General features: G+C 48.9%; 1 protein-coding gene across 1 annotated transcript in view; it reads right to left on the bottom strand.

Annotated features, from left to right (window-relative positions):
- Positions 1–2,153: 2,153 nt before the first annotated feature.
- The window catches only part of NCBP3 (nuclear cap binding subunit 3), a 47,545-nt gene continuing 32,041 nt past the window's right edge, over positions 2,154–17,657 (bottom strand). Inside the window, exons 8-14 of the mRNA XM_004716199.2 lie at positions 16,964–17,072; positions 13,339–13,438; positions 12,969–13,072; positions 7,279–7,579; positions 5,494–5,651; positions 4,034–4,195; positions 2,154–3,261 (exon numbers count right to left, since the gene is read on the bottom strand). Coding sequence (XP_004716256.1) covers positions 3,020–3,261; positions 4,034–4,195; positions 5,494–5,651; positions 7,279–7,579; positions 12,969–13,072; positions 13,339–13,438; positions 16,964–17,072 — 1,176 coding nt within the window. The 3' untranslated portion in view covers positions 2,154–3,019. The remainder of the gene's footprint in view (positions 3,262–4,033; positions 4,196–5,493; positions 5,652–7,278; positions 7,580–12,968; positions 13,073–13,338; positions 13,439–16,963; positions 17,073–17,657) is intronic.

The following is a 17,657-nucleotide window of genomic DNA, read 5'->3' as shown; positions in this document are numbered from 1 at the left end:
ATAATTTATAAATTATCAAGGGTTCATGAGGGAGGGAGGGGAAAAATGAGAAGCTGATACCAAGGGCTCAAGTAGAAAAAAAAGTTTTGAAAATGATGGTGGCAACAAATGTTCAAATGTGCTTGACACAATGGCTGGGCGGATGGATTGTGATAAGAGTTGTATGAGCCCCCAATAAAATGAATTTTTTTTAAATTGACCGCGGTGCTAGTTGACAAGCGTTTGCACACTAAAAGCCATTGAATGGTACACTTTAAATCAGGGGGTCGTAGGACATAAGAATTCTATCTGAATACTCAGGCTATTAATTTTTTTGTTAAGTTCCTCCTGGCTAGAGTACAGGATGAAGCAGAGGATGCATGGGAGATGGGCAGAGACCAGGGACGAGGCTGCTAAAGGGACAGAGCCAGAGGAGACAGTGGAGCTTGGAGGAGATTTGGGAGGACTAGGAGAGAGGTGGTCTCCACAAGTGCTTCTGAGCCCACAGACGCTCTCCCAGACGGAGAGACAGAAGTGAGATCTCTGTGATTATGATCAGGAAGCAAAAGCCAAATCCCCCAGGTACAAGGGCGAAGGGGAGACAGGAAAAGGGTGGGAGATCCTGCCAGGGGACGAGAGAGCCCAGGCACGCAGGACACATCCAGATGTCGCAGTAGCGGCGTGCCTGAAAGTGGGCAGGGGCAGCAGAGGCTGAGACCAGGAATGTCAGGAAGCACACGTAACCTCTGGACAGACAAGCCCTGGAATGTTGTGTGTCTGTGAGAACTTGGGGCCTGTTGGAGTATTTTCCTTGGGGAGACCAAGGAGTGTGTAGTGACCCACACCACCTCTTCCCGGAAGGAAATCCCCCAATCTCGTGCAGAACTGGTGGGGCCTGAAGGCCATGGGACAAACATGCCTGGGCGACTGGTGGGAAAGGGTCACGATTGGGACCCTCCAAGGCAAACTGAAGCAGGGGCAAGGGAGGGGCATGTTCTAGAACAGGTGTCCTCAAACTATGGCCCGCGGGCCACATGTGGCCCCCAGGTGTTTTTGCCCCCGCTGCCTGACCTGCTTAGCAGCCGACTCGTCCAGTGTGCACAGGAATTTGTTCATATTTTTTTTTATAGTCCAGCCCTCCTATAGTCTGAGGGACAGTGAACTGGCCCCTGTTTAAAAAGTTTGAGGACCCCTGTTCTAGAAGCTGCAGAGACAGTCTGGTAGGGGCCCTGACCACAAGGATATTTTTATGGCCCAAGGGTAAGTTCATGTCCACTACCTCATGCCCCACCTCGACTGTCTCCTTCCCCGCCTTCCCTCGCTCACAGCAGACGTGAGTGTGCACTAGCAGAGCCTGAAGCTCACTGGACGGATGACGTCAGGCCACGGCCCATGGGGCACAGCCAGGAGTTGGCCCCCAGGTCTCTTTGTGACTTTGTACCAGCTCCCCAAACCCCAACTTCTCCCCAAGAACGTGTCTCAACTGGGTGGTCACCGCTTCAGGTCTCGACTGGCAGCGAAGCCAGACCCCTCAGTCCTAGAACCCTAGTAAGAAAACACAACACAGCGTGGGGAGCCTTCTCGAAAGGTAAGCAAGGCAGGGCCTCAGCCAGCAGCACCGGGCCCACTCCAGTCTTCGCTGCGGCTGCATTAACAGCAGCGCTTGGTGTTCGCTCACAATACAGGGTGGCCAACTCTCAAGTGTGGCCAAGGGAAGACTCTAGGTTCCTGGGTGACATCAGGTGCCTCAGGGCCCTGACCAGGGACAGGACTGAGGGGCTGTGGCTCACTATCTCTAAGCCCCCAAGTCCCAGTGAGCTGAAGCCAAACACTAGTGTCGTCAGCCTGGAGAGGAACGCAAACGTCAGACCCTTCACAAGGAAGACGGGGAAGACAAAATCACCCGCAGCCTTTCCAGAAGGTAACGAGGGAGGGCTCGCCAGAGAACAGCACCGCCTGTAACTCCTGTTCGCTCCTTCTTCAAGGGCCAGACAGGACGGCGGAAAGATTATGGATCCGTGCCCACTTCTACAGCAATCAACAACAATGTAACACACACACACACACACACACACGGATCCTGCTGTCCATAGTGGCGGAGAGTCCACAGAACCCCGTGTACGACAGACACGACACTCAGGATCGTCTGAAACATGGCGACCCTCCTCCTGATGCCTTCTTCCAAAGTATATAATATAGATTTCACAGCACAGCAGAAGACGACACTTGAGTTTCCCCCTGTAGCCAACAGGGGGAATTTTCACATATAAAAAATTTAAACTTTGAAGTCATTAATATTTTTAAACATAATACAGACATAAAAATTGTTCAACATTAACCCATGGCCCCGCCCCTAGCCCAGAAAAGCAACCCCAAATCCAACCCCAAGTCACAGTTTTTCTTTGTTCCTAAAATCCCCACAGCACTGGACTTGGTCTTCCCTCCACGCGGGGCCGGCGCCGCCCCTCACCGCAGTCCCCGAGGGAGCAGGATCCAGGCTGTCTCTCATCTACTGGGTGGCAGCACTGGCGCACCTCGGAGGTCAGGTTCATAGGATCCGGCCCCTACACTAGGGCCCTGGAAGGGTGAGCTGACAGCTTCCCTCATCGTCCCCCTCGAAGGCTGTCCAATAAGCACCTGGGAATTGACTTTTCTGGGGAAAGGGGTGCTGGTAACAGCTGTCAAGGCCAAGGCAATAGTGAGAAGTTCAGTTCTCTGCTCTTTGGATGAACGGTGTAAAACATCTCTTTTAAAAGACACAATGTTAAAAATATTAAGAAAAACATCTACAAAATCTGGAGGGGGGCCTTGTTCTCAGAGGGGACAGCTCGAGGGGTGGTGGGAAAATAAACGATGAGTCTGCAGCAGAAGGCAGGTAGACAGGTGCCCTTCCACACACATCCCCATCCTTAGACGGCTCGTTGAGGCAGCCAGGCTCAGGGTGACTGTACGAGGAAGCGGGGGTTGGTGGGGGCGCCGGGTCCCTTGGGCAGGCTCCCAGGGCTCACGCCTGTCCTGGTGCAGGAGTCGGGCCTAGGCATCAGGACTCTGCCTCCGAACCCGAGCTGCTCTCCCGACTAACTTCAATCTGCAGAGATGGTAGGTGGTCTAAGCGGCTCTTCTTCTGGCGAGACTGTTCTTTCTCCTTAATCAGAGCCCCCCATGCCCTCTGCAGCTCGGAGTCATCGTCCTCGGTGCCGGGCACCCTGGGCTCCACTTTCTTCGAATTCAAATTCTTTTCTTTGGTCTTGGGTGCAGATCCTAAGCGATTCCATAAACTCCCTGTTGGGGTGAAACAGCATTTCAGTCTGGGGAGAGTCAGGGGCTGGGGCTGAAGGGCCATCACCAACCCCCAGTGGTGAGCCTCATAAACAGGCACTTTGGGGGAGTGGGGGAGGAGGGGAAGCCGAATTTCATGATCATTTATATTTTAAAATAAAATTTAGTTTATTTTTACATATGCTGTATCTAACCACAGGGATCCGAGTGTTTAGGAGGGTAGGGTAGTGCTGCACTGTGAGGACAATTCAAAGCTTTCTCTATCATGAATATATGAGGGGGTAATGAGCAGGATAAAATACTCTATGAACAAAGGTGGGGTATGTGTAGGGACAAAACTGACATAGCACAAGTGACACTAAAAAATACATGCATGAATGAGAAAGAAGCAGGGAAGGCCGGGGTGGGGTGGGGGTGGGGCAGCTCCCTATTTTCTAAGCTGTCCATACTGTGGCCATCAGTTATAATGACAGTCATCAGCAGGACAGAGAAAAAGTTGACTTGGCACAGTCCCTCGCTAGGTGCAGTGGTGGCTGAGCCCTCCTCAGACGCACGAGGAGGAGCCTGCTGTTTGTCCCATGAAAGGCATACAGGCACAGGACCCAGAGGGCGCAGTCCCACGATGGCTAAGAGTCTTCATGGTGGTGGACGTTTCAGGGAATGGGCAGGGTGTGTGTGTGGGGGTGGGTTCCGATCAGTTAAGAAAGTTATTTCCCTGCTGCCCGTTGACATCTGTAGTCCGTCCCCCTCCCAACAAGTGTCAAGTGCTACCAACCTGATTTCTTCTCCCGAGTATCGGAGTAGAGGCCTTTAACATCCTGTCTGGGAGCACCTAACCTACTATGTACGTCAGAAAAGGGCTCTCTGCGAACGACAGAGTTACTGCCGACGGCCTTCTCTGGAGAATGCGGTCTTTTTCCTAATCGTTGGCGTATATCTGGAGGGCGAGAGAGAGAGAGAAGTTACCAGGCACGTGTTCCTCTACAGGACGTGGTTCCCAACACAACACAGCCCGGTCCCTAAGAACCCTCTCCTTCACAAGCAGGGGAGGCCCAGGAGCATCCGTGCAGCGCTGCCAGATGGGCAAGCACCTCTGCGGACTTCTCCAGGAAGGGTCTTCTGGGACAGAGCAACGGTCTTTAGAACCAAGGAGAACAATTTTTAAAATGTGCAGCTCACAAACGCCACTGCCAGCTCTCCAAGGAGAGAAGCCACACTCCTGGAACACACACGTTCTTAATAAACTTAGTGTAGTTAACCAGCAAATGTAAGAAGACTGACAAAAAGCCAAAGATGTCCCAAACTCATTAGGCTTTTACGCCAACCACTACCAGAAACCTGCCTGTCCCCTGGAGTTACCTAAAACAAGAGCAGTAACCAAAACACATCGATTAGCATGACGTTGGGCCATTCACTCATCCCTCAGATTCGCAATCCTCTTTGCCTCGTCTTTCCTGTTGTCCAAGCCAGAGACCTCTGGCGTCTCTCTGGCCCCCTTCCTGCGTCCCTTCCCGGTCCAGAGGCAGTCTTCCCTGGCGCCGCTCCATGTCGTCATCCGTTCTGCCGCAAGCCCCTCAGCTGGTCCGTTACTCTCTGCCCAGGCCCCAGCTACCCTTCTAAACCGTCAGGTCCGGTGCCATCCCAGTCTGTCAAATGAGCCTGCCCAGTCCCTGTCCAGCCAAGTTCTCTAAGCAGCCTCCCCTGTCCTCCCTCTGGGCGCCCACAGCCCCTGGCGTGCAAGCCTATGACAGCAGGGGCTGAATGGTCTCCATGTGCAGACTCTCCTGGGCATCAAGCTCCACGGAGGCTCCGCATCCCCTCCGGAGACTTTCAACGCTCCCAGCACGGAGCCCAGGGCCGGCCACACAATAGCCGTGCCCACAAACGGACTACCTGATTGTTTGCACACACGGACAACTCTATCTAGCTCAAAGGTCCAACTCCCTATCTGACAACCCAACTTCATTTCTATTATTCTTGAACATAAAGTGTACCAACCGCATACCGAATAAGAGAGTAATTGTTTAGGACAAGCGAACATTGCCAGTCTTACTATTTTTCATCTCCTGTGAAATTCCAATGTTTAGCATAAAATGTAGTCGGGAAGAACAAAGACCATTAGATTAGCCTACCAAAAATGGCAGCTTTAGACTCGGGAGCCCATACCCTGCTCTGGGTTGGCTTTCGGATGGCACAGAAAGCAGGCGGCCGGGACCCACAACCCAAGAACAATACCCGGCTTCACGTTGCCGCTGGCCGCTGGCCTCGGACTCGCGTGCTGCCGCTTCTCATCCAACAGATGTCGCACATCTGCAAACTTCTCAGATGGCAGTTTGCTACCGATTCGGGTTTTTATGTTGCTTCCGGATATACTATCTGCCCTCATGGAGTTCCTTTAAAAAAAAAAAAAAGGGCACAGTTAATCAACTTCAACCATGAGCAAAAGGCCTAAGCAACAATCTCATTCTTAGACTCCGAAGGGCACAATGTAGACTCCAGCTCATATGGCCGACGGTCACACGTGCAACAGACCACACAGAGCTCGTTACTTGCTTACGAAAATGGAAAACTCAAGGTTGGCCTGTTGGCAAGAGTCGTGTCAGGGCACGTCGTTACTAAGTGACCCCAGGTGGTTTCCACACAGTTCCTCTGCGCACAAGCTGTCACAGAGCAGCTAACTGCAGCCCCTTCTGCTGAGGCCATGGGCCAGGGGAGGCCGACACAGAGCTTCCTTTGCTGGGCGGCCCTCTGCTCACCCAGGCTGTGGTCAAGACACAGTGGAACCCGCAATCTCCTTTTTTGGGGCAAACTCCTCAAAAAAGTCGGACAGGAACCTGAGGGAACAAGTCGACTTGAAGGATGAAGGAACCGCTCAGAAAAGGAGGGTGAGGACACTGCACGACCCAAAGGGCGCCACCAGTGTCCCTGCCCGGTCCGCGGAGAAGCTTGAACCGGGTGGGCCAGCTGTGCAGGCGCCCAACGAGCAGCCGCCGCAGCTAGATGACGCTGAGCGAGAAGAGCCAGGCCCGTCTTCCCTTTGACGAGATCCACCGCCGGCCGACTGGAGCCCAGGCTTGTTCGGGCAGCGTGTTCTGCCCGAGGTCCTCTGAAAACTGAAAACGTGGATGTGAACGCGGCCATCACAAGGCCAGTGTGGGTTGGCTTTCCCTGACCACACACCTCAGAAAGACCGTCCCTTTGAGGTGTGGCTGTGTCTCGTGGAAGCTGCTCATCGCCACCAGCGAGTCAAAAAATGCCCATTCAAAATTTTAATGGCAGGCCGGGGGCAGGGGCTGAGCACGGGAAGAAAAATATACACACCTCTACTACACGCACACACCCCGTTATGATTTCCATCTGTGACCGCGGCCGAAAGCATAAAGGACGACAAGTAAGGCTGGTGGGCATGGACACGAACAGGGAGTAATGCAAATAAAATTCTCTGGGAGAAAAGTTTAAATTCTCACCACACTTGTAAACATATATATTTGCTCTGTAAAATAACGGAGCCTCGAGATGTCATCTAATTCGTGTGACAGTAAGCAGTGAGAAGTTTAAATGTCCGTCGAGAAGGGATCGATGAACTAAATCATGTATTTTTGATTTTGAACCCTGGGGTACAACACAGTAACAATGTAGCATTCCCAAGGTGGCACATGAAAAGGCACACAGCAAAACAGGCAGACTAGCACAAGCGCCTTTGGTACCAGTAATGTCTACAATTCCTCCCTGTGCTACGTACATGCCTAGAAGTAACTGGAATGTATTCACCCGCTGCCAACAGCTGCTATCTTGGATTACAGGTGGCCTCCACTGTCTCCGTTATCTCTAGTTTTTCTAGTAAGGATACAGTGCTTGTATAGGTGAGAGGGAAAAGTGGATGCGTTTACACAACTCCTCTCAAGGACTGAAATCAGAAGAGGTGGAAGTGCTTATAATGTGGAAAGGGATGAAGAGGAGGCTAGTGATTTGCTATTTCAGAGCAAGGTAGAAGGCAGCATCAGTAAAAAAGACGTGTACCTAATATTTTTCAGCTGCGATTCCACTTCGTCAGCATACATCGTCATCTTCATGCTTTTCTTCGGTGAAGGCGTGGAAATCATTTTCAGTTCGAGATCGTAGTCCATCTCATCGGAGTCGGAGCTACTGGCACTGGACCGCCTGGACGCGCTGCGCTCCCGGGCCGGCTTAGTGGCTGGCAGCTCCTCGTGGTGCTCTACCACCACCCTGCTGTCTGCATCCATGTCCTGGTCTTCCTCCTCCTCCTCTTCCTCCTCCTCCTCCTCCTCTTCAATGGGTTCTTCCGGAACATTCACTAGCCCTAAAGAAATGTCACCAGACTCCATTAGGGAAGGTGCTAAAGTCAACAAGCAGGCGTTTCTTGTCTGTGTCTGCACCCTTTTAAAAAGACGTTGCTGTCACGTTTCATGTGAGAGTGCTCATCTGGATGCCATTCTGACATTTGACAAGCGGCGAAAGGCTTCGTAAGATGAGATCTAACTGACTCATGGAATATAAAAGCATTTAAGGTAGTTCCATGGAAAATGCTTAGGATAAGGGAAGAAACAAAAATACAAAGAGCCTATGTCCACAACCATTATAATATGAAGCATGAAAGGAAACAAGTATGAAAAGGGTAAACTAAAACTGGTATACTAGGGTACTGCAATGATGATGAACTTGTTTCTTAATTTCTGTAACAAGAACATAAGATTATAGATACGACCTAAGAGTAGATGCTTGGGCAGACACACAGACTGAACAGGCAGTAGGCAAGGGACAGCGGGAGCACACCCAGATACCTGAAGGTCTGACAAAGAATGCTTATATAGGTACACATTTAATTTTGCTGACAGTATACCCCTAAGTGTGGTGGAGCAAAGTGATGAAAACTTCTCAGACTTGACTGACACCTTGAGGAAATGAACGGTTGGGTCTGAGGTAGCACAAGCCCAAGAACTCAGGGCCCTGAAGGAAGAGGTTCAAGCGGCACTGGGAGCCTATTAGCCAAGACAAGGCTCTAGGACTCGATGGGACAATAATTAGTGCCCAGCTACCTACCGCTACCAACTGTGAAAAGGACCACATCCGGAGGTCCTCGATGGAAAGAGGGCTGGGGAGCAGAACGTGACCCTGAGCAGAGTGGGAGAAAACGCAAAATCATCAAGGAAGCGAGCCTTACTGCTTGGATAGAGACTGATGAGCCTCCCAAGATTCTGACCGTTCACTTTCAGGTCTGGAGCTGAGCTCACCTCCTTGTTAGACTCATCAGCCATTTGAGATAAGACAGGCAGCATTTAGCAAGGGCAAAGCTGAGGGTTACAAAGGGAGGCCGGATGGGCGCTCCACAGAGACAGTGGGATAAGTCACGGTGCATCGAGGGGACGGGAATGCGGGAGGTGGATCAGAATGTGAATGAACTGCTGGACCCCTCTACGATCTGCTCTGTAAACCTCTCCTCATTCACGTAAGTTAAAAAGAAAAAGTCCTGAAAACAAAATGACACGATGAAACTACAGTAGCACATTCGAGAAGCATAACCATCCGCTGCGCATTAGTAAAGCACTCCATCAAGCTGGTTCGGATTCACCACCTTATGCATTAGTCAGCACAACTCTGCAGCCGTGGTGCCAAATGAGGGTTTGCCTCATTTCCCAGGGGCTCTACGTCACCAAGCCCGAGTCCTTTCCCAGGACCTAGTCCCTCCTGACAACATGCCCAAAGGACCCAGGACTGAATCTCACCATCCCAGCTGCCAAGGAGCCTTCTGGTTATGTTTCGAGACACTTGTCATTCTTCTGTAGTCCACGGTATGTAAAACATTCTTCACCACAGTTCACATGAACCAATTCTTTTCTGGTCCTCCTTAGTCCATCCGGCTTCCGCATCCACGAGGCCATTTAGATACCGTAGCTTAACCCTCAAGCGACCATCTTTGTTTGAAAGAGCTCTTGGACAGATTTGCCCAATACATTGGTTTTTTCGGATGCTGTCTCGAGCGTTTATTCAAGTAAAATGAAATGCTTGACAATTTCATTAATTTCTGTTTACCGTGATGTTGCTCATTGGTACAATGGTGAAGATTTTGGTGGTCTGTTGAGATGTAATCCATAGGGAAGGCTGTACAGTCTTTGATCTTCCTCGGTGCTTCCAGGCCTCCTCAGCTTTAGAAAGCAAGGCTGTCATCTGCGTATCAGATGGTTAATCAATCTTCCTCTAATCCTGAAGCTGCAGATTCTTGGCGTCTTTGCTCAGCAGACAAGTCAATAAGTATGGGGAAAGCACAGGAGGGGATGTACCCCAAACCAAACTCACTGCCATCGAGTCAATGCCGACTCCTAGTGACCCTTCAGGACAAGGAACAACTGCCCCGGTGTTTCCCAGACCTCAACCTTCACAGGCACGTAAAGCCCGCTTTCTCCCAGGGAGATGCTGGTGCTTTTGAACCGCTGACTTTATGGTCAGCAGCCTGACTTGTAACCACCCCACACCACCAGGGCTCCCTTTTCTTTTTTTAATAAATTATTTTAGTGGGGGCACTCCTACAGCCCTTATCACAATCCGTACATCAATGGTAGCAAGCGCGTTTGTACATATGTTACCATCATCCTTTTCAAACATTTTCTTTCTACTTGAGCCCTTGGTATCAGTTTTACTTCACCCAACACCCACCCCACCCCCACCCCCGTAAACCCCTGATAAATCATAAATTATTTTCTTATCTTACAGTCTGCTGTCACCCTTCACTCACATTTCTGTTGTTCATCCCCCTGGGCGGGGGTGGAAGTGTGTTACACATCGATTTCCCCTTTCTCCATCTGTCTGGATTCCGTGGGTAGAGAGCTCTTGTCTGTACCAGTGTACATGCTCCATTCAGTCTAGCCGGATTTGTAAGGTGGAACTGGGGTCATGATAGCGGGGGGAGGAAGCATTAAAGAACCAGAGGAATGTTGTGTGTTCCCTTGGTGCTATGATGCACCCTGGCTGGTGTGTCCTTTCCTTGTGACCCTTCTGTGAGGGGATGTCCAATTGTCTACAGATGGGCTTTGGGTCTCCACTGCAACTCCCCCCTTCATCGTTTTCATCAATATGATTGTTTGTTTTGGGACTTCTGATGCCTGATACCTGATCCCATTGACACCTCGTGATCACACAGGCTGGTGTGCTTCTTCCATGTGGGCTTTGTTGTTTCCCAGCTAGATGGCTACTTGTTTAACTTCAAGCCTTGAAGATCCCAGATGCTATATCTTTTGATAGCCAGGCCCCATCAGCTTTCTTCACCACATTTGCTTATCCACCCATTTTTACTTCAGCAATCATTTTGGGAAGGTGAGCATCACAGAATTCCAGGTTTTTAAAACAAAGCGTTCATACGTCGAGGGAGGACTTGAGTAGAGGCTCAATTTCCGTCTGCTACCTTTATACTTAACATATAAATTTATGTACAGAGATCTATATCCCTATCATTATGTATGAATACATTTATATATATACATACTTTTTATACCTCTATAAATGGTTTTTGCCTCCTACTTCTTTCCTCTAGTTCTTTCCCCTCTTACTTTCCTCCTGTCCATCATGTTCGACCTTCATTTGGCTCAGTAATTCTTCTCAAGCTACACTGCACTTGATCAAACCCCACCAGGTGTTCTACACCTTCCTCGCCATTGATTTTAGATCTCTTGTTCCCTTGTCCTGGGGTTTACTGGCTCCCGCCCCACCTCCCTTTCCACCACATCCCCCTCACCCCTGTCCCCCCAGAAAAGTCACTCCTGTTGTTTTCTCCTCAGGACTGTTTATCTTGCCTACCTTATATAGATAGACATGGGAAAGGGGGGGGGGAGAAAGGGGGGACTATCTATCTGCTGACCCTTATGTGTGTTTTCCAATCGAGTACGATGAGGTGCCACGCCCTGCTCTCTGAGTCTACAGTCTATTTTCCGATTCCTTGGGGACTTTGTTGCTTTGCTCCCCTCATGATTCATCCCAGGTGTGTGTGTGGCTGTGGATGTGTGTGTTGGGGAGAGGTGGGTGTCAGACCAGGCACAATTCCCACACTGTGTCTCCAGTGCTGTCCCGTGCAGCGTTGTGGGTCAGTGAGGGGGCGTCGTGTCTCTCGTGCTGGGCCGGCCCTATGGTCTTCCCTGGGCCTTGGCTACTGCAGCAGGAGTGCCGTCCTCGGGTCTGGGTGGGCCAGGTGCAGTCTTCTCTCTCTCTCCCTCTCGGTTTGCTCCTGTGTGTGACTCGCCACTCTCCACAGGCTACATCTTCAGTGCTGTCTGCTGTAGCGCCATCTTCTGGATGAGGGTTGACATAGCTGGAATTGGGGCCAGCCTCCCAGAACTCGTGAGTTCACTGCTTCATGTCAATATATTGCCCTCAAGGCTTGGCGTACCAGGTTGAGGTCTGGTCCCTCTCTCCCTTTCCTGTGGAGACATAAACAACACCCTCCGGGTGGGTGGGTTAGTGCCCTATTCCCCCACTATCCACATCCTCCTTTTTTCTTTTCCCCTCCTCTTTAGTTGGTTGCCATGTGAATCCCTGAGTTGGGTCTGACCCTGGTCAGCGTGCCTGGGCCTCCACCAGGGCTCCCTTTGAGGGGGATTTAAGAGAATTTAATAAGTTTGTAGGACAAAAAGGAATCTATCAGCCATTTGGGATCAAATGGACAGCGCTTACCCAAGGACAAAGGTTAAAGGGTTAGGAAAGAGGGAGGGATGGAAACACAAGTGAGCAAGCGGGATAAGTCATGTGATGTTGTAAAGAACACAATCAATGAGATTAAAACAAAAGGTGTTTGAATTGCTGAATGGAAAACTGATCTTCTCTGTGAACCTTTAGTTAATTCACTATAAAAAGTGTTTAGTTTTTGTTTTTTTAAGAGTCCTTTTATAGCAGGTTTACCCAATGCAATATTGCTGCTTGATTTTCTGGCTGCTGCTGATTAAAAAAAAGATGGAATTTTTCCATGAATTTTTTGAAGCTCCCACACAGAACCCTTGCTGTACGGATTTTCTGATTTGAAACCATGCAGTATCTAATGGAATTAAAATATAAAATTTGGGATGCATACATTAAGTAATAACTAATGGACATTCCCTCCTTTGCCTCATTGCAATGACAAGGATGCGGATGTGTTCGTCTGTTGGTATGCAGGTATGGCTAGTTCTACAAAGCCCTGTAGAAGATGCCACAGATAGGGTTCAACACAAAATGCAAATCTTTATAAAACATGATCATATAAAATATATGAACAACAAAAGGGAAGAAAAGGCAAGAAAACAAAACCCATGTCTTGATGTCCCACTGCTCTGCGGCACTCAGTCACAAGCCAACCAGCTGGCAAACAGTAGACCCGCCAGGCCTGTTCTCAACACCAGACAAAGGGGAAGAAATGAGCCCAACTGATCAAACAACTTGGATAATTTTTCCATGCAACTTCCTATAAATGGCAGAAAAAAATCCTACGTTTCATTAATTTTCCCTTACATCATATTTTGGCCTTTTTTGGTTAGAATATAAAGTCACTTGACCTTCTTGTATGCACAATTTAAAATTAATCAGTAGCTTGACTTAGTTTCCTATAGGTGAGGGTGAGGGTGAGGGCAAGAAAGACAGGATGGTAAAGCACAGAACCTTAAAACACTGTATAAACACTATAGTTTCGGGAGCCAAGCAAGTGTCTACCCGAGAGCTGAGCAGACAACTACCGGAATGTCGATGTTTATAGGATGTCAAGCCAACGTCATCCCCAATCAGGGCTCTCTTCTTGATCACGTCCCGCTGAATGCGACGGGAATGGTATCTCCGCTTCCTGCAACATTGCCAAAATCAGCACATCATCAGAAATCAGCAGCACAGACCCTGAAGTACAGGATGCATTTCACCCACCTCCCGATGTAACGTTCAGTGCTCAGAGGAGTCTACGTGAAGAGGAAATGCCGAATCCCCATATCATTGACCACATGCAAGTGTCTTGGATTCACCTCTAGCTCTCCTTCATGTCCCCAGGTGCAGAGACCCCAGTGGCGGGTTAAGCAGAGTGTAAGCACTGCTGAACGACTGAAGGTTTGGACTCACCAAGAATTACTCAGAATTCCTTTCATGCCTCCATAATTTGGATTCCCGTATTTCATGTAGTACTGACTTCTTCGGGCCGCTCCAAGTTCCTTTTTGTCATCTAAGAATTAATTGCAACAGTTACCTAGGATTTCCTGGGGGCATGAAGACAATGTTGAAAGATTTAAAAGGCAGGGGTTCGGGGGGTGGGGGTGCCCCATAGCTCAGCTCAGATCTGGCCAAATGAATGACCCACTATCCACATCCACTCTCTATTCCGAGCAGTGCGGAGTGGAGGGACTGAGGCTGAATGCGGAAGGAAGGTGCTTAAGCTGCTGTTACGGGGCTGACAGAACGAAAGAAATCTTACACAAAAATAAACAATTCAAGCAGCAAGTCTCCAAAAAGCTTAATAGAGGCCCGGTTATTGTGGGTGTTTCGGGATCAGAAAGCTTTCTGGGAAAGGTGGCATTTGAGCTGCCCCCTGGCAAACGAGCATTTTGACTGGCAACGTGCCAATCACACCGAACCAGGGTTAGAGAAACAGATCATACATAATGGGATCTTGGGTAAATAATTTTTTCCAGCTTAGTGAGTTATTCCCCAAAGTGACTTAAAGAAAAAGGCCTAGTCCACACACCAAGAACGCAATTGCTACTCAAATGGCCCAGTGTAGAAAAGAGCTCATTGCTCATGGCAGCCTGGGGCCTACCAGGAAAAAGGGAGTCAGTGATCACACCTCAGGTCCTGAAATGCAGTCATTTGAAGGCTGTGACTGCTCCGTGGACACGTGCTGACTGGCAAGACAGGTTCCACTGTCAAGGTTCTAGGTAGATGAGGCAACACACACGATGACGAGTGCCCGACAAAAAAGCGTGTTCCCCAGCAGGCCCTTGAGAAACAGCTGCTCCCGGGTCTGGGGCAACGCAGGGTCTGGGAAAACACGATGCTTTCCTGTGCCATGAAACGAGACGGTGCGCAGGGAAGCCTGGGGCTGTGTCAAAAGAACCCAGCTCATCCATCCAGCATGGCTAGACCTGGAAAACACGGTGCCGAGTGCCGAGAGCCCTCACAGACGGTGAACGCAGTCTGACCCACTCACACGAGCCAGGCAGGGGCACAGAGAGCAACGTTATCCGTCAGTGGTTAAACTAAGAGGGTCCCTGCTCAGGGACGCTCCGTTTCTGTGACGGGGGAATCCCGCAGAAACTGATGGAGGGTGGCAGTTGCACAACACAATCGACGTAACTAATGTCGCTGAATTATCCAGGGAAGAAAAGGTAGAATTGGCAATTTTTTGTTTTTAAATTGGCAATTTTTAAAAAGGCGTTTATTTTCATTTTGTTGTTGTTGACAATATGCACAGGCCACGTCAAGTTTCTGCATGGGCAGTGCAGCGACCCTGGATATATTCTTCAGGAGCTACACTCCCTTCACCCTCCTTTGCCCACCTGTTCCTCCCCGTTCACATGAACGCCTCGGGCTGCCTAGCAACTCTTGCAAGTTGCTATTGTCAAGCTGGGACATATTGTTTATATATCTATCTCCACAATAAAAGAAAACAAAACAAACAAAGAGCACAGTTTAAAGGGACTCTACTGGCCAAATCTGAGACTTGTGAACCGAAATGATGCCAGCAACGGAGGACAACTCACTGAATCAAATAAGAATCTGAGTCTTGCTAATATAAATAAATAAGTTTTTTAAAAGCAAAAGTTCTTCCTTACAACTTACGGTATGTACTGGTGTGTAAGCTGAAATTTTCAGCACTTTCTAAAGAAATCATTTTATTGGGGGCTCATAAAACTCCTATCGCAATCTATACATACATCAATTGTGTCAAGCACACTTGTACATTCGTTGCCCTCCTCATTCTCAAAACATTTGCTCTCCACTTAGGCCCCTGGCATCAGCTCCTCATTCCCCCCACCCTCCCTGCTCTGCCCTCCCTCATGGACCCTTGATAATTTATAAATTATTATTTTGTCATATCTTACACTGTCTGGTGTCTCCCTTCACCCACTTTTTCTGTTGTCCGCCCCCCAGGGAGGAGGTTATGTGTAGATCCCTGTAATCGGTTCCCCCTTTCCACCCCACCCTCCCAGTATCGCTACGCTCAGCACTGGTCCTGAAGGGATCATCGTCCTGAATTCCAATTCCTATCTGTACCAGTGTATATCCTCTGGTCTAGCCAGATTTGCAGGCAGAATTGGGATCGTGATAATTGGCCGGGGGGGAGCATTTAGGAACTAGAGGAAAGTTGTATGTTTCATCGTTGCTACACTGCACCCTGACTGGCTCATGTCCTCCCTTTAGCACATTTTTAATGCAGTTTTTGTAGTAAAATTAGGTTCCTCGACTGATATTTGGGTCACCTTATACTCGAGTATATATGGTACACATATCTGAAAAATGATGGCACTAGAAAACCATCAATGGATGCTCACATCTTTAGGTCAAAGTCTGATCATCTCAAAATATTTCTCTACAGGAAATAGCTACCTTTACAGTGGAGAAACCTGGCTGCCATTATCTTCACACACGTTTCAGAAGTGAAAGTCTCCAGTGACGGGAATATAAATACCTGTGCCCCTTGATAAGCGGTGTTCTTGCCGAGAGGGCCGAGCCGGGATTTAACCCCGGGCAACATGGGACAAGCCACCAGAGAGGTTCACAGGGAGCTCACCTCCAAGAAAGCTTCTTTCAAGAGCAGCTACAGAGGGCAGAGGGCCGGTTCCATCGTAAGAGAGACCAAGGGTTTTGAGATGGATTGTAGCAGTTGTACAATACTGCAGCTGAGACTGAACTATGGCATGTTATGATAACTGTAGAAGCTCCCAATAAAATGACTTTTAAAAGACAGAGGCCAAACTGCAATTGTAGAGCAGACTCTAGACCTGGATGTAGGCAAACGTATACAGGGCATTATGTAGCAACTGAGCAAATCTGAAAATGGAGCCCTGACGGGGGTAGAGATCAATCTGATGTTTCCTGGCGGCGATCACTGTGCTGCGCGTATAAAAGAGAGCCTGTTCTTCAGAGATTCATACTGCAGTACTTAGGGCTGAAGGGGCTTGTTGTCTCCAATTAACACACATGATCAAGATAATTCTGTGCACGCGCACGCACACACACACAGATAAAAGTGAAGTAAGACTCAGGACTCAGGGTCCGAGGAAAGGCCACAGGAGTGGTTCCTTCACTGCTTTTGCAAGTTTGGGTACGTGCAAAACTACAATGGGCCTTCAAACAATTCATGGGAAAATTCTTTTCATTCTATTTTTCCACAAACAGTGAAATGCCCACCAAAATGAACTGTATGTAAGACGCCTATGGCGAGGGATCAGCGCAGCATTTTAAAAATGGTTGTCATAGCTCCGATACTGGCTGAGAGATACCTGGGGCAAACCAGTTTTAACAGAAAATAGCCTCTTTGCCCAAGAATAGCATACAAGCAGTTATGATATACTTTGAAAGTCAGAAATCCCAACTCAAGCGATAGCCATCACGTAAGCAGCGCAGAGTCCTACAGTCTGAATGGAACTCTGAGGCCCTTGCCCAAGCGCCCTCCTAGTCAAAGGGGCAGGCCGCACCGTCAGTTATCCTCCTGCTCAAGAACAAAGCCAACGTCAGCAAACAAATTTACCTTTTGTAGCAAATCTCATGAATAACTTGTTTCCTTTAGCAAGCTTATTCGCTGGACGAAGATCGTTTCTTAAAAGAGATTCTTCTTCTACTTGAGACAATGTGTCCAACTTAAGAAAACAGAGCATTGCAACATAAAGACTGAGAAGCGACTTTCGGTATCATTCATTCACTAGGACTACTCACCAGCATGAAGGACCTGCCTCCGCTGGAGAATTTCTAAGTCAGAGTTTTCCCTACCATCCCGCCTAAAATAGGCTGCTTCTTCGTCTGGTCCCTTTCCCATTCAGCCCTCCCCGAGGTTCTACCTCCATGTCTGTATATATCCGTCTCCTCTGAAAGCATGTAGGCTCTGAACAGAACAAAGGCTACTGTTTTGCTTGACACTATATAACCCAGCACCCAGAGTGGTCAGTACGGAATCTCAAAACCAACACAAAAATTGTTCAACGGCATTAAGGTCGTTCCCACTCACAGCAACTACAGGGAACAGAGTAGAGCTGCCCCGTGAGTTTCCACACCTGTTAACTTTGACTCAAGCAGAAAGCTTCATCTTTCTCCTGCCGGTCGGCTGGCAGCCCAATACAAAACCCACTACACCACCAAAGCTCCTCAGCCTGCAGTAGATACCTAATTAATATTTTCATAATACAGTGAACCCTCGTTTATCGCGGTTAATCGGTTCTAGACCCTAC

The sequence above is a fragment of the Echinops telfairi genome, unplaced genomic scaffold (assembly GCF_000313985.2).
Source record: "Echinops telfairi isolate 266 unplaced genomic scaffold, ASM31398v2 ScPeMD7_2010;HRSCAF=2546, whole genome shotgun sequence".
In the NCBI taxonomy this organism is placed as follows: Eukaryota; Metazoa; Chordata; class Mammalia; order Afrosoricida; family Tenrecidae; genus Echinops; species Echinops telfairi.
Note: the sequence above shows the minus strand (reverse complement) of the source record. Positions and strands in the feature narration are given on the sequence as shown.